General features: G+C 37.9%; 1 protein-coding gene across 6 annotated transcripts in view; it reads right to left on the bottom strand.

The window, feature by feature from the left end:
• The window catches only part of ptpn4a (protein tyrosine phosphatase non-receptor type 4a), a 124,652-nt gene that overhangs the window by 33,154 nt on the left and 75,943 nt on the right, over positions 1-15,555 (bottom strand). For 3 of the 6 annotated variants that reach the window (XM_034694167.1, XM_034694166.1, XM_034694168.1), the window contains exons 8-10: positions 11,126-11,246; positions 9,134-9,221; positions 7,994-8,103 (exon numbers count right to left, since the gene is read on the bottom strand). In XM_034694167.1, coding sequence (XP_034550058.1) covers positions 7,994-8,103; positions 9,134-9,221; positions 11,126-11,246 — 319 coding nt within the window. The remainder of the gene's footprint in view (positions 1-7,993; positions 8,104-9,133; positions 9,222-11,125; positions 11,247-15,555) is intronic. The other 3 variants (XM_034694169.1, XM_034694170.1, XM_034694171.1) reach the window with 1 other exon arrangement.

The raw sequence follows: 15,555 nt of genomic DNA, 5'->3' as shown, positions 1-15,555 counted from the left end.
AAAGGATCACAGCTTCGCAATTTGTTTAACTGCTCCACGTCCGTTTGTTTAAACTCTTCTGTATGGGGCGCCGTTTGTAAAGTTGTGCGCACTGAAAATAACAGAAAATGCATTTCTCCAAATTTAGCTCCAAAACTTCATAACAATGTAGAGTGAATTTTTAAAAGTCACTTTTTTTATCTAAATGTTAAACGTTAAACATAAATCTAAATGTTAAATGATGAATCTAAATGTTGATTGTTAAATCTTAATGTTAAATGTTAAAACTTTTTTGGAGCTTTTATTTCCCGCTAGGTGGAAGTGGGAATTTTGCATATTAGCTAAATATTTAGGATCGCAGAGCAACATTTAACATTTATTTATATTTAACATTTATATTCATATTTAACATTTAATATTTAGTTTTAACATTTAGATTTAGATTTAACATTTAATATTTATTTTTATATATATAACATTTCGATTTAACATTTAATATTTATTTTTATATATATAACATTTCGATTTAACATTTAATATTTATATTCATATTTAACATTTAGATTTAACATTTAGTATTTAGATATACATTTAACACTTAGATTTAGATTTAACATGTGATATTTAGTTTTATATATAACGTTTGGATTTAACATTTAGATTTAGATTTAACATTTAGATTTACCTTTTAATATTTCTATCTATATATAAGGTTTTGATTTTACATATATCATTTAAATTTAGATTTAACATTTAATATTTATTTTTATATATATAACATTTCGATTTAACATTTATTATTTACATTCATATTTAACATTTAGATTTAACATTTAGTATTAAGATATACATTTAACACTTAGATTTAGATTTAACATGTAATATCTAGTTTTATATATAACGTTTGGATTTAACATTTAGATTTAGATTTAACATTTAGATTTACCTTTTAATATTTCTATCTTTATATAAGGTTTTGATTTAACATATACAATTTAAATTTAGATTTAACATTTAATATTTATTTTTATATATATAACATTTCGATTTAACATTTAATATTTATATTCATATTTAACATTTAGATTTAACATTTAGTATTTAGATATACATTTAACACTTAGATTTAGATTTAACATGTGATATTTAGTTTTATATATAACGTTTGGATTTAACATTTAGATTTAGATTTAACATTTAGATTTACCTTTTAATATTTCTATCTATATATAAGGTTTTGATTTTACATATATCATTTAAATTTAGATTTAACATTTAATATTTATTTTTATATATATAACATTTCGATTTAACATTTAATATTTATATTCATATTTAACATTTAGATTTAACATTTAGTATTTAGATATACATTTAACACTTACATTTAGATTTAACATGTAATATTTAGTTTTATATATAACGTTTGGATTTAACATTTAGATTTAGATTTGACAATTAGATTTACCTTTTAATATTTCTATCTATATATAAGGTTTTGATTTAACATATATCATTTAAATTTAGATTTAACATTTAATATTTAGTTTTATATATAACATTTAGATTTAACATTTAGATTTAACATTTAGATTTAGATTTAACATTTAGATTCAACATTGAGTTTTATATATAGTATTTAGATATAACATTTAACATTCATATTTATATTTAAAATGTATATTTAGCATTTGGATGTAACAGTAATTTAACTTCATATTTTTCACATTACAATTAAATGTGAAGAAGTCACAAATATTGCTCAAAATGTGATAAAAAAGTGACTTTTAAAAATTCACTCTACATTTTTATGAAGTTTTGGAGCTAAATGAGGAGAAATGTAGCTTTTATTTTCAGTGTGTACAACTTTACAAACGGCGCCCTGTACTTCTGTGTCACTTCAGGTTGCAGAACTGATCTTTTCCCACACTGCTGAGACTGTATCCGTTTCAATATCAGCTTTTTCCACTTCCTCTGGGAAGTTTTAGGATGAATTAATCAAACCCCAAACCCTGCTGTAACGCCATAAAACTAACTTTATAGATCCATCACAAAGAATACATAAAAAGTCTAACTCTGTTTTCTCCCTCAGAAAATGACTTACATCCTGTGTGACTGACTGAAAACACACATTACGGGCATTTTCATTGGCTCTTGGTGTTGTTTTTGCAGACAAACCAACGTCGCAATTTTTCATGGATGTAACCAAGTTGCTAGTCGGCTTTATAGAGAGATTTGAAACGTCTTACTCCACCTACAAACCTCTGAAACAAAGAATGTCTTCAAACTCTGAACTCTCAACTCATTTTTATTTATATAGCACCTTACATACATTCAAGCATGCCGCCCAAAGTGCTTCACAAAGAACAGAGAGAGAAAACAACAGCAACAGATTAAATGATACAAGGCTAAAACAAGATAGAGGAAAGTAATATGAAATACTTAAAAAAAATTTTAAAATAAAATCAATCAGTTTAATAAAATCAGAGAAATGCCAGAAGAATAAAATAAATAAAATAAGTCTTAAGTTTACTTTTAAAAACACCCAGAGAATTTAAAGTACTGCAAAGCTGGAACAATTTTTGAAGCCATCGTACTCCAACATATTCCAAGCACTCACATCCAGCAAGACAGACCCACACGACTGTTTTCAGGAATCAATAAATAGAATTTGGATGCACATGTCTCAATTCACCGCCTGTTCTGCAGTAAGCTGACCCACGTGTCACATCCCAACTGTTCATTTAACCTCCAACCCCATCCTCTTTCCAGAGCGGGAGGGTGAGGGTTACAGGACTAACACCATACTGGAGCATCAGTGGTTCCAGCTTGTCACCTTTTTCTATTAACCTTCATGTTATCATGCGTCTCTGAAACGCAGAGAAGGCATAAAAATAATGTTGGCCAGCACACGCACAGCCACAGTAAGAGGACTACTGATGAGCAGCAGAGTAACATAATCCCTTCCTAGAGCTCTGCTGCTGCTGCTGCTGTGACTCATCGCTCCCTGCTAAATATATTTTACATACTTACTCACACACACACTTGCATGGACAAAACACACACAAACACAGACACACACATGCTTAGGCAGAGTGTGAGTCATGCCCCATCTAAGTGTGGCTCATTTGTCAAGCTGCTGTGAACAGAAATAGGAAAGAGGCAAAAATCTAAATGCCTCTCTGGTTCTGGTTCTTGACCCTTCTTTACAGTATCTCACAGTTTATCACACGAGAAGAGGAGGAAGAGGAGAAGAAGAAGAAGAGAAAGGGAGATACCAGGAGAAGTGACAGCACTACAGAAGGAACAATGAGGCTTTGTTAAAAAGAGGGGGAAGACAGAGGAGAGAGGACAGGCAGAGGAGGCACTGTTGACTATTATGTGTCTCACTGCTTTCTCCTGTTCACACATGGCAGAGGACAGCTGTTGGGGACCCCGCAGTTGATCTCTAAATTTAGCTCAACTGAAGGAATATGCACACATGCACACACACTGACTTAAGCTGTTTTTTTCTTCACACAGGGAGACTTTGAGTTGACTTTATGTTGACGGACATTCACTCTAAACCTGCTCCACCCGACTCTGAAGTTTGTCATTTGAGCTGGATGTGGCCCAGCAACATAAAAAATATCTTATCTGACTGCTACATGAGCGTCCAGTGTGCTAGTAAGATGCATGTTTATCATAAGAGTGACATTAAAACATTCTTAGCCAACAACTTTCCTTGCCTCTCAAGCTACATCCCCATCCCTGACTACTTCAAACCGGATGAAGGTGAGTGTGTCGCAGCTCTGCTCACAGCTCAGCCAACTTAGATAAACACATCTGGCTTTTTAAACAGAGAACTACTTTATTCAGTAGTTCTAATGGTTTTGATCAACAGGCCAGTAAGTGTTGGAGAGGTAAAGACCTCAAACAATGATTCTGCTCTGGGGAAAACACAAAAACACTGAAGGAATCCAATTAGAAACCCTGCACTCAGATTAGAAATGAAGTGAAAATCACTCTTCCTGATATGTCTGCTTGGGTTCTGCTTTAAAAAGTTTAACAGTTCCATCCAAATATAAGAACAGATAAATAAATAACAGCTCCTTTTTTCCTGAAAACTGACTTACCACCCTGTAAAACTGACTGCAGATTAAACACATCAATTCTCTATTCTTTGCAGCCCCAGGAATAATGTTCATCCATCAGGTGATTTACTCTGAACAGTAAGTCACAAAGACACTTTATTTGTGTCTTCTCTGTAATTTTTTCACTTTGCAAAGTCATCCCGTGGGCCGGATTGGAACCTCTGGCGGGCCGGTTTTGACCTGCGGGCCGTATGTTTGACACCCCGGTCTTAGGATAAATCAGAACCCTGTAAAACCCTCTGAATGATGAACACTGAGGGATCAAATGAGACTTCATTTGACAGCCCTAAATGCAGTTGCTGTAGCACCGTCCTATGTAGAGTGAATGACAAACACAGCTGACAAACACAAAATTGCAAATACTCATCCAACAAAATGTAAGTCATCTCCTGGTCTTCTTCCCTGATTTAAATTATGAGCCACACAGGGTCACTTCCATACAACTATCCCCCCAAAAAACTAACACACTGTACTTATATTTACCATCAAATTCAAATCCTTCAACATTTCATTCTCAGATGTTATCCTCACAATGTCACTATTTCAACCTAGAAGGCCTCCATGAGCTCTCACTCCACCTAATCTTATGTCCACACACAGACACAAACTGCTATGTGCAAGGTGTGTTTGTGTGTTTGTGTGTGTGTGTGTGTGTGTGTGTGTGTGTGTGTGTGTGTGTGTGTGTGTGTGTGTGTGTGTGTGTGTGTGTGTGTGTGTGTGTGTGTGTTGGGTTAAGCCTACACACCAGTGAATTATCTTCCGGAGTTACAGGGATTTGTGTAGTTACTATCCAACCCCCAGCACCCATTAACATTTAGCCTCCCACAGTGCAGCAGCAGAGTATGGGAGATTTCCAAGAATCAATGCTTTGGAGAGAGAAGCAGGGCCAGAAACATAAAGAGTGATGAGAGTAAGTGAATTAGACAGAAAGAGATAGAGAGAAAAAAATAGGATGAGAGACGGACGGCAAACAGATTTGGTGCCTGTAATATTTCCAGGAAATCTAGTTTAATGTTAAGCTCTCTCCCTCGAAAAATCTGGTGGAATCATCTGCATAATTCTAGAAAAGATCAACTAAGGCTTGAACATTAATATGCCACGCCAATAATCAGTCTGTGAGAGGTTACGGAAATATTACGCAGCGCATTTCTCAGCAAAAAAGGGACCATGATGACTTTTGACGTGGACCTGGCTGCAGATTCATGGAGGACGTGTGTGTTTGTGACAAGAACATTTAGAGTTTGGCAACAAAGAGACAGAAACTACTGATGAACCACAGAGAGCAAGCAGCAGAGATACAACTATCCCAGTGAGGATGATAATCATGAATGTGTTTGTGTTATGAAATCATCAATGGAGATGTTTTTGTTTTTTTCAGTCCAACACTGCTCTGTTCTCCGTCCACTCACTCACACCTGAGACTAGCAGGCTCTGTGTAGCTGGCTGAAACTGAAACAGTAGGTTTGGAGACACCTTGCTTTAGAGGGTTGTCTAAAAGATGAAGCTCAAGCTGTTCAACCTCTAATCATGAGCTCATTTCATGTCTCAGGGGGGTTGAAGGTTCTAAGATAACAGCTTGTTTTCAGGTACAAACATGTACTGTATGTTTACTGCTCATCGCTTGCTTTCTTTCTTATATCTATTGACACAGCTGGTTCAGGCAAATGGCTGTTCACTGAAAAAGTAACTTCAGGTTTTTGCTCATTTAATCATATTTTTTCTTATCACTGTTCTCATGTGCTTATTTAAGTTGAATGAAGTTAAGTCACTATATGATATATTACACAACGTATGTCTATGTGTTCAGTGTTGTGGACCGTCTTCAGTTTGTCATGAAGTGGAAGCTGTGATGCGGATCTTAGACGGATGTCTTTTGAACTTAACTGTTTACTGTTCATGTTAAGCAGCTTACAGAGAAGAAAAGGGTTAAAAACAAGCAGCAACCTCCGGTCACAAAATATGAAGCCCATTCAGAAGTGCAGAAACACCGGAAACCACATACACACCAATTCAAAGAAGACGATCTTTGCAGCATTAATAAACATGTTTACAGCCTGGTTCAAAAAACGGCTGGGCTCTACGTAGCTCATTTCTCCATCGGCACACACTGTACGGGGGTGAATTTTTTTCTAACGCAACGGTTCAGAAGATATTAAGATTACAAGTTTTGGCCAAATAAGGACATGACTGACTTGACTGACAGGTGGGAACACTTAAGGCTGGTTTATACTTCTGCGTTGAATCAACGGCGTACCCTACGCCGGGGGTCCGCGTAGCTCCCGTACCTACGCCGAGGCCTACGCACGTAGCTGACGTGCACCTCCTCCAAATTGTAACTCCCCGTAGAGCCGATGCGGACCGCAAGCCCTTGGATTGGTCCGCTCGGCGGCTTTGTATTTCCCGCATTTACAACACTTCCGGGATCCCGGACATCGGCCGCACATCGGCCGTGTATTTCATCTCCTCCTCTCTATTCTTCATGTAATCATGTCTGTATGATAACCAGCAACATGTATCAGCTGTAGATTAACATAACACGCTCTGAATCTCTGTGGAAAAGTAAACAGAGATCGTAGCGGGGCCGGAAGCAGGCGACCGGCTATCAGAGAGACCGCACTGCCCTCTAGTGTTTCGGCGGCAAATTGCTGCGCGACACGGACACACCGACGCACAAGTATGTGGGGCTCATGTCCGCCCCTGCTGCGTAGGGGAGACGCAGAAGTATAAATCAGCCTTTAGCTGTTGGCTAGGAGGCTCAAACCCCGCCCCTTTACGTCACACTAAGTTTGGTTGAGTTCAGCATTTCTAATATGGCTCCCGCCGACGATTGGCCTCAAAACAGCGTTCAGGAACAGATGGATGACGTCACAGATACTACGTACATTATTTATACAGTCTATGGTTAGAACACAGACTTCTCAAAACATCAAGCTAGCAGCAACAACAACTCAGTGACGTGTTACTTTCTGGTACTTCAAAATAAAGGGCACTTCCTGTCAACATATGAAATATAACTAATCATTTACATTAGCTGGTTTTTCACATTAATTGTTGTAAACCATGTAAATAGCGTGTTTTGACACTTCTTTGTAACTCATGAAACTAAGTAACATGTAAACAGTATTTGCTGCTTTTCCCATCGAATCAATTCACAACAAAGTAGTGAGGATTTACTCCGCAAAGCACAGTGACAGACTTCCATTCAGCCCAAAAACAAGCTAGCTTTATATTTTAAAGTCCGAAATCTAACAACAGCACTTCTGGCACTCCTGCTCAGTTTCAAGGCATCCCACAGGGTTCCATACTTGGTCCTCCTCTGTTCATTATCTCTCTGTTACCCCTCATCCACAGACAGTATAAAACATTGTAAATCTTTGAGAGTCACCCACTGGTTTCTGAAGAGGTGTTGCCCAAAGTCTGTAAACCAGCAGGAGGTGGAGTTGAGGCCATATCCTTGCTGCCTGGCAAACGGCTACGATGCCCTACCTGTCAATCGAATTAGCTCTGCCCCTAATTAGGCAACTTAACCTCAGTATAATCCAAACAGATTGCATTTACATGGCTGACACTTACAGGCCTAACTGATATTAGATCACAGCTCCAATTCAACTGGCTCACCCAAACACCACTAAATTGAAAATGACATAACTCGTCAAAACTAACTGTATCACTCAGTCTCCTTGTCTGAATATTTGCTTGAACTCAACTCTTGCAAATCCCTTTCCAAAGCTTCTTTTCAAGTTGTTTGTTTGTTCTTCTCTATAACTGTTTACTGGACTAAAGATAGCTGGCGATAAATATTGTAGAAACACTCGGCTAGAGGACTAGCACATTTAATGACTCATGTAATTTCATGTTTTGTTCGTGGCTGTGTCACTCACCATGGGAAATAGTTGATCCGTACCCTGTTCTTGTAAACCACAATCCCGGCAGACATAACCCCAATAAGAATCTCTGTGTTGCTCTGGTCCTGGAGAGAGGGAAAGAAGAGCTGAACAGAACAGAAACACAGAGAGTAAAACATGACAGTACAACAGGAAGACACAGCTGAGAACAGAGGGGGAGCTGGGAAAACAGCACCAAAGTGAAAGTAGATGATCAGGAAACACTAAAAGAAACCGAACGGGGGTTAGAAGAATTTATGCGGGACAATTTTTGTTCTTATGGATTTTTGAATTTAAAAGTGCAGTTTTACACAATATGCTCTCTGAATCCACCACAGGCATTGTGGCGCTGATGATGACAGAGAGCTGAAACATGGTTCTCTTTTCTACTTTATAAAGAAAACAAAAGTGATTTGAAGTTTTGATTTAGGCCTAAAGAAAGTCATGGAGTAGTCGGATTATGATAACCAATCTTGAGTCTGTTAACTAGTTAACAGGGTGTTCATGAAGATGGTCTTTGCTTTGACTCATCAAGATTTCTCTCTTTTTGTTCTTGATCATTGCTTTACTGGATAACTTGAAACTCACATTTTAATCATCTGCATACATACTTTGAAAATTGAACTTTAAAATGTAACTCCAAAAACATTCACCAAGCTTTAAACACTTTCTTTATAACATGTGTGAAGATTTACTGCACACCAAAACATTTCACATGATTTCATGAGACATACTGAACGCAACTACTTGACAGGAAATCAAATAACTGCTGCTCTTTGTGGGCTCAGCTCTACAAAGCACCTAGCTCTCCTTCCTCCTCAGCTGCTGCAGGAGGGGAAACATCCTTGAACGGACAATGTTGTGACTGCCGGGGGGGCAGATTGGGACTTCACAGAATCAATTCTGAAACCACTGGTTAACAGTGGACATGGATTAGGTTCTTTATCGTGTACTGCTCACAGTTTTTGTGGAGGAGAGAGAGGAGAGAGACGGCCAGAGTGAGATTTAAGATACACTGCCACAAGGTTAGATGGCTTTTGACTGAGAAAAAAGTGGACAAACAGATGAAAACACACACGGACACACAAACAGTGGAGCAGATAGGTGTTAAGAGTCACCGGGTAAAACCTTACTTACCCTTGCATAGTGCAGCTCTACCCCGTAGAGCTCCAGCGTGCGTGCTGTGTTCAGATAATTAAACTCTGACTCGGCAGGAGATAGACCACTGAGAGGGGAAGAGGGGGAGAGAGGGAGAGAGAGAGAGAGGGAGAGAGAGAGAGAGAGAGCGAGAGAGAGAGTTGCTGAATATTGTGTGTATCATGTAACCAATATGTGTAATATCACCCGTTTTAAAAGTGATGTAGAAAATTAATCATTTAGAGGAACCCACTCAGGTAGCACATCATATTCTGTTTGAGAGGGTGGATTATATTTGTGCTGTAATGTGAACTAGCAGGATTTATTCCTATGTGTATATGACTAACACTTCTACAGAGGTCTTCTAACATTAGTTAAGAATGCACCTGTTAGGACAGGTGAGAAATCAACCCACGTATTTTTTTTGGGGACTGTGTCCTCCATCGTTTCACACTCTCATTGCGTGGCTCATGTAGCCATCTTACTTGTCATGTTAGTAACTCTGTTTGTTATTTTTATGTAAAGCACTTTGTGACTCATCTGTGTGCAGCTGTATGCAAGGTATTGAGGATTAATTTTAAAGCTCCAGTGAGGAATTTTGGATTTTTGTCAGTTTTGGCGCCCCCTGTGGACAAGCGGTCTTTACCATGAACATTTAAAAGTAGTTTTCGAGACCAAAAATATCCGCCTGCTCTCTTTCGATGGTCCAATTTTTCCCTTATTGAGGAATCTTTGCCGGCTTTATGAGCAGCATACGGGTAATTACTTCATCTGACACCTACCCCCTCACCAAGGGGTTTCAAACATTAGAAATAGCTACAAAAAAAGGTCACTATTCTCATTGATGGTCTTTTTTTCTTTTGTAGATCATAAAGAGACATCAGTCTGTTTTATAGCCAGCTAAACATTGCTCATTGGAGCTTTAACATATCTTGTAATGAAGCAAAACATCATTTAAGGCAGAGGTGTCCAACATATGGCCCACGGGCCAAAACAGGCCCGCCCGTGGGACAACTTTGCAAATTAAAAAAATTACAGAGAAGACATTAACTGCAGGTTTTTAATACAAGTAACTAATATTTCAAATTAGTCCCCTGGTGGTCGCATAAAATCATAGTGCTGACGTAGAGAACTAGAACCAGAACGGCGCTCAAGACTTTTTTTCTCTAAGTAAAAAAAATAGATTACTTGCTGTTTCATTTTTTTTTTATTTTACCTTTATTTTACCAGGAATAGTCCCATTGAGATATAAAGTCTCTTTTACAAGGGAGTCCTGGCCAAGACAGCTAGTCCTGGCCATATTCAGAAATTCAGAAGACTTTTTAGAGTGTTTCATGATCCAATCAACACTAAAGTTTACATATATGTACATTTGTCACAGTAGGAACGGTGTATCCACAATCTTCGAAAGGGACCACATATTGTGCGCTTGCTAACCATACATGTGCATGGTGCACTCTGTCACTACTAGCACTTGCACTAGCACTACACCCCTGCATACAAACATATAAACATTTCACTGTGTGTCAGGTGAATGGGTAACCTGTGTGTTTGGTGTGTTGGCAGCAGGTTTCAGGGTTTAAAGAGTAAAATATTCTGCCCCACTATGAGACTCATCATGGCAAAAATACAACAGCTGTTTTTGTAAAAAGATAGTTCATTAAATGTGAACATTTGCAGAATGTACTTTTTTGGACTAAAACAAAGGAAAAATGTAGAGTTGTCCTTCTCTATAGGTTATTATGTTATGATTTTACTGGCCGGTCCACTTCAGATCAACTTGGGCTGTATGTGGCCCCTGAACTGAAATGAGTTTGACACCCTTAATTTAAGGCTTTCATCAATGCTTAACATGATGAAGAGTTGTGACAGAGCTCATAACTGTAACTCAACAATGTAAGACATGAAAGTGAAAATCCTTTTACAGATGCATATATCAGTTTGGTGTACATGTATTGGAATGCATCTTCTTTCTTATGTGTAACAGTGTACCTGTGCTGCTGGTGATGTTTGGAGACCTCCTTGTGGAAGTCTTGTGGGGGGTTGGGGATGAAGCAGTATTCCGACAGATAGCCTGATGAATGCTCCGTTTCACTGTAGTCCCCCAGCTCGGCTACAGACACAGAGAGAAAGACAAAGACCAAAAGAGAAACTGTCATTGGATCACTGCTCTCTTAATTTATTGTCAAAGTGGAGGAAAAACACAGATCATGAAACAAAAACAAGGATGACAGAAAGGTTCAAACTGTTTGTGAGCAGGTATGATTCATAATTATCCCTTTACAAACTCTGTTTGACATTTGTTGGAGTAACTTGTAATATTCTAACAAAGAGAAGTGCTCTGTCTGGTGTCAGAGAACATGTGTGAGTGGAAGGAAATGGTTCAAAAATAAAAACGGTTTATTAGAAACAACATTTTAAAACAACACAAGTAAACACTGTGCACAATCTACACCTTCTGTCTTACAGTCAGAGATTCAACTTCTGGGTTATTTAAGCAAAATCTTTTTCTGTCCTTGACCTGCTTATTTTGTGAAAGTGAGAACCTTTTATCTTAACCATCTGAAAGCGTCTGCAGGATACGAATGTTTTTCATGCCGTGGCTCACTTTGAACAGGGACTGTTTGCACCAACCTCTGTTACAGTTTTAAAGTTAAGTGGACATCTATCTGTACGTTACGTATTTCACCACAGTTAGATTCTTCCTGTTTACTTTATGATGTGATTCAGGGAACACATGAGAGCCTTGGAGCGATTACAATCACAATAGTGGAAAGAGATGAATCTTCACACCTTTAGCTGAAACATCTCACAGCCTCTAGCAATCCTCTGTGATTAAGAAAATATCAACTATCACTACATATCACACATAAAGGACGGCTCTGAATCTATACTTAGTGTCAAAACCAACACCATACTGAAATCATTGAGTGCATTCCAGTGTGCTACTGTATACGAACACTACCAGTCAAACGTTTGGACACACCTTCTCATTCAATGGTTTTTATCTATTTGAATTATTTTCAACATTGTAGATTAATACTGAAGACATCAAAACTATGAAATAATCTGGTTTTACCATAATCTGGATTACAACAGTAGTCAAATAGGGCTATCCATTGTGTACTAACCCTACCTCTGAACAACACAACTTGCAATTAAGAAGGCAAGTCATTCTACAAATGAACTCTTGACAAGGCTCATGTTAATTAGAAACCATTCCAGGAGACCACTTCATGAAGCAGACTGAGAGAATACCAAGAGTGCGCAAAGCTGTCATGAAGGAAAAGGGGGCTACTTTACAGAATCTAAAATATAAAACAGATTCTGCTTTGTTTAACACTTTTTGGTTCATTCAATAATTCCATATATGTTCTTTCATAGTTTTGATGTCTTCAGTATTAATCTACAGTGTTTCAAATAATTAAAAAAATACAAACCCTTGAATGAGAAGGTGTTTCCAAACTTTTGACTGGTAGTGTAGGTCTGTGAGTTACCATTATGTCCTTTTAGATCTTAAACTTAGCCAAATAGCAAGCATGCTAAAGTCATTTAATCAGAGAAGATATCAAGCGGGTGTTTAAAAGTGGTAAGATTGTCTGTGAATGGAGTTCTGTTTGTCAATATTTCCAGTTGAAAATATAAAAATGATCTTAATTCTCTCGAAGAGTAAACACTTCACATGCTGGTTGGACTGTTAGGTATAATACTAGCACAGTCAGCTAACAATCAACTGTCTTGCCACCTGGTTTAGTTGTAAAAATAAATAGATTTTTCCATTTTAATAACACTTAAAAACAGGTTATAGCAGACTATTAAAAGCAGACTGATTGGATTCTATCTTTTTTGTAATCATTGTGTTTTGCTTTTTTTGGGTTGCCTTAATTTACAAAATGTAGCTGCTATATTCAGAGGTAAGGTGAATATTCAACTCAGATATAAGTACATTGCACATGGTGAAAGTCTATAGACTGAAATCTAAGTAAAAAATATTAAAAGTAACAAAATAAAATTGAGAACATAACAAATATTTTGAAGAAGAACCTAATGAATGCACACTGATGTTATGACCCTTTTTGCCCCTCATCAATGGATCGATTTCACACAGCAGGGCCCAACGGGGAACTTCAGATAATACGATATATGAAACTATTCCCCAGGTCTCTGTTAGCCTTCAGAGTCCTTGGGGAGAATGAGCTCAAAGCAAATCCCCAAAGCCGTTAGCTCACTAGCTGGCAGCTGAAGCTGAAAATCATCAATTCACTCAAGTAGTCCCTGGACTAACCTTACCTTCCAGTAGCCTAAGCGTATTGACCGACAGATCAATCGGAGCTGAACCGCTTATTGATGCGCGCTCTCTAGGGAGAAATTTATGTCCGGTCAATCGCTTGCATCTTCACACAGTAAGCTAATGTTGTTCTATTTATGCTGCGGTTATTACTCTAACAAGGTTTAATGTTAAGGCCAATAAAGCTGAAAGACTTGCTGACAGTCTGATCTCTCTTTTTGTATTTATGATCCTTCTATAGACCAATTAAGCTCCAGCAGGATATTAAACTCTCTGTTAAACACACAAGTGATGTCAAATCAGAGTGTATGTTTACTCCTCAGCGCTCGTGTGAATACATTAAAAAGGCAGATGTATAATTATTGATAAAAGGGCATTTACTTGGAAGGAGTGGGTAGAAAGGGGTATCCTCATATTAGAAAATATGTATAATGCTGATACAATTAAATCATTCAAAGATCTAAAACAAGAGTATGATTTACCCAAAACGTGATTCTGGAGATATCTCCAATTATGACATTTGTTGCAAAAGCGCTTCGGGTCAAGTATACAGTCTCCAAAGTCAGCGGATAAGTTAAATAAAATTATAAAAGTATTTGGGGAAGGTAATGAAGCCTCTTAATATTGTAGGATGCTCATGTATTATGGAGGAGTTAGCATTGTTGAAGCCCTTAAAGTTTCCTGGGAAAGAGATTTGGGGGTATCATATGATGAGCAGGAGTGGCTTAAGATTTTTGGTAATTTTCGGACAATGTCAAGGGATCTGAGGGTGAGGCTTATTCAATTCAAAATTCTGCACCGGTTTTATTGGACCCCAAGTAGGCTCCTCAGACTTGGCTTAAAGGATTCGGCTACTTGCTGGAAGTGTGGTGTAGAAGGAACCCTGGTACATGTACTTAGGTCATGCTCCATGATCCATCAGTACTGGAGGAAGATTCATTGTTATATTGTTAATGTTGTAATAAAGGCAATTTGTACTGTGTCCTAAGCTCTACATTTTAGGAGATTCTACAGTGTTATCTGCTTTTTCAAAACCACTGATCGGATGGATACAAGCTGCTATTATGACTGGACGAAAGATTATCCTCAGGAATTGGAAGACACTGGGAGAACCTCCTTTTCTGAACTAGTTGACTGAACTGGGCACAGCAGCTGCATACGAAAGGATGTCTTATAGGATGCAGGACAGAACAGAAAATTATCTTCTGAAGTGGGGTGTGTATCTTGATAGGATTAACAGGCCAGAATGAAGATCAAGTGTGAAAGTTAGTGGTTTTGTATTTTTTTGTATTTTCATGTCAATTGGATCTTATTATTTTTATGTGCTTTAATATGCTAAGCCAGTGTAGAGGAAAGTACCTGCTGACCCCTCTTGATTAAGGTTTTGTGTGTGTGGGGGGGTGGGGTAGAGGATATTTGTAACAAACAGATGTATACCATGTATTATCACTGATTTGTTTTTTGTAAAATAAAAATTGTAAGTCATTAAAAAAAAGGCAGATGTATGCAAATCAATGACAACCAGCTTGAAAGGTGCTCAAGTGTTTGATGATGCAACATGTTTGTACATATGAAATGCTGCATTACACAAGCCCACATCTCCTGTTTAAAGATGGAGGAACAAAAAGAGGTTATTTCAAGATTTCTTTCACTGAAACGCCTCAGTGCTGAGGAGGGGGATGCTCTGCTTTTCAGACAGCATTTTGGTCAATTTGAAACAAGACTTCAGGCCTGCTGGGTGGGATTTGTGGTGTTTTGAGAATGCATGCTTTAGTGTAGGATTTAGAGTGATCACTGCTGGCACTTGGGCCCAGCTAACTGAATTAGCAGCATAGCAGCTGCTTGAAGCTGTTTTTCCCAAAGCAAACATTTATCTTCATAATCTGGGCTGGCACTGAGAGGAGTGACAACATGCACCTAGCAACAGAGTGTGTGTGTGTGTGTGCGTGCGTGCAAGCGGGTAAAAAAGCAGTAGTGTCATGATGTTGGGAGTCTAGACCAAATCTCTTCTCTGACCTATATACAGTAGCTGTGCAAATTCCCTACAAATGATACCAGAGAGGTGGAGGAGAGAGGAGGGAGGAGGGAGTAAGAGAGAGGAGGGGGGTTGTGAGTGTGAAAAAAGGGATAAGCA

Source organism: Notolabrus celidotus, chromosome 10, assembly GCF_009762535.1.
Source record: "Notolabrus celidotus isolate fNotCel1 chromosome 10, fNotCel1.pri, whole genome shotgun sequence".
Taxonomy (NCBI): domain Eukaryota; kingdom Metazoa; phylum Chordata; class Actinopteri; order Labriformes; family Labridae; genus Notolabrus; species Notolabrus celidotus.
The sequence above is the reverse complement of the archived record's forward strand: the minus strand, read 5'-3'. Positions and strand labels throughout refer to the sequence as shown.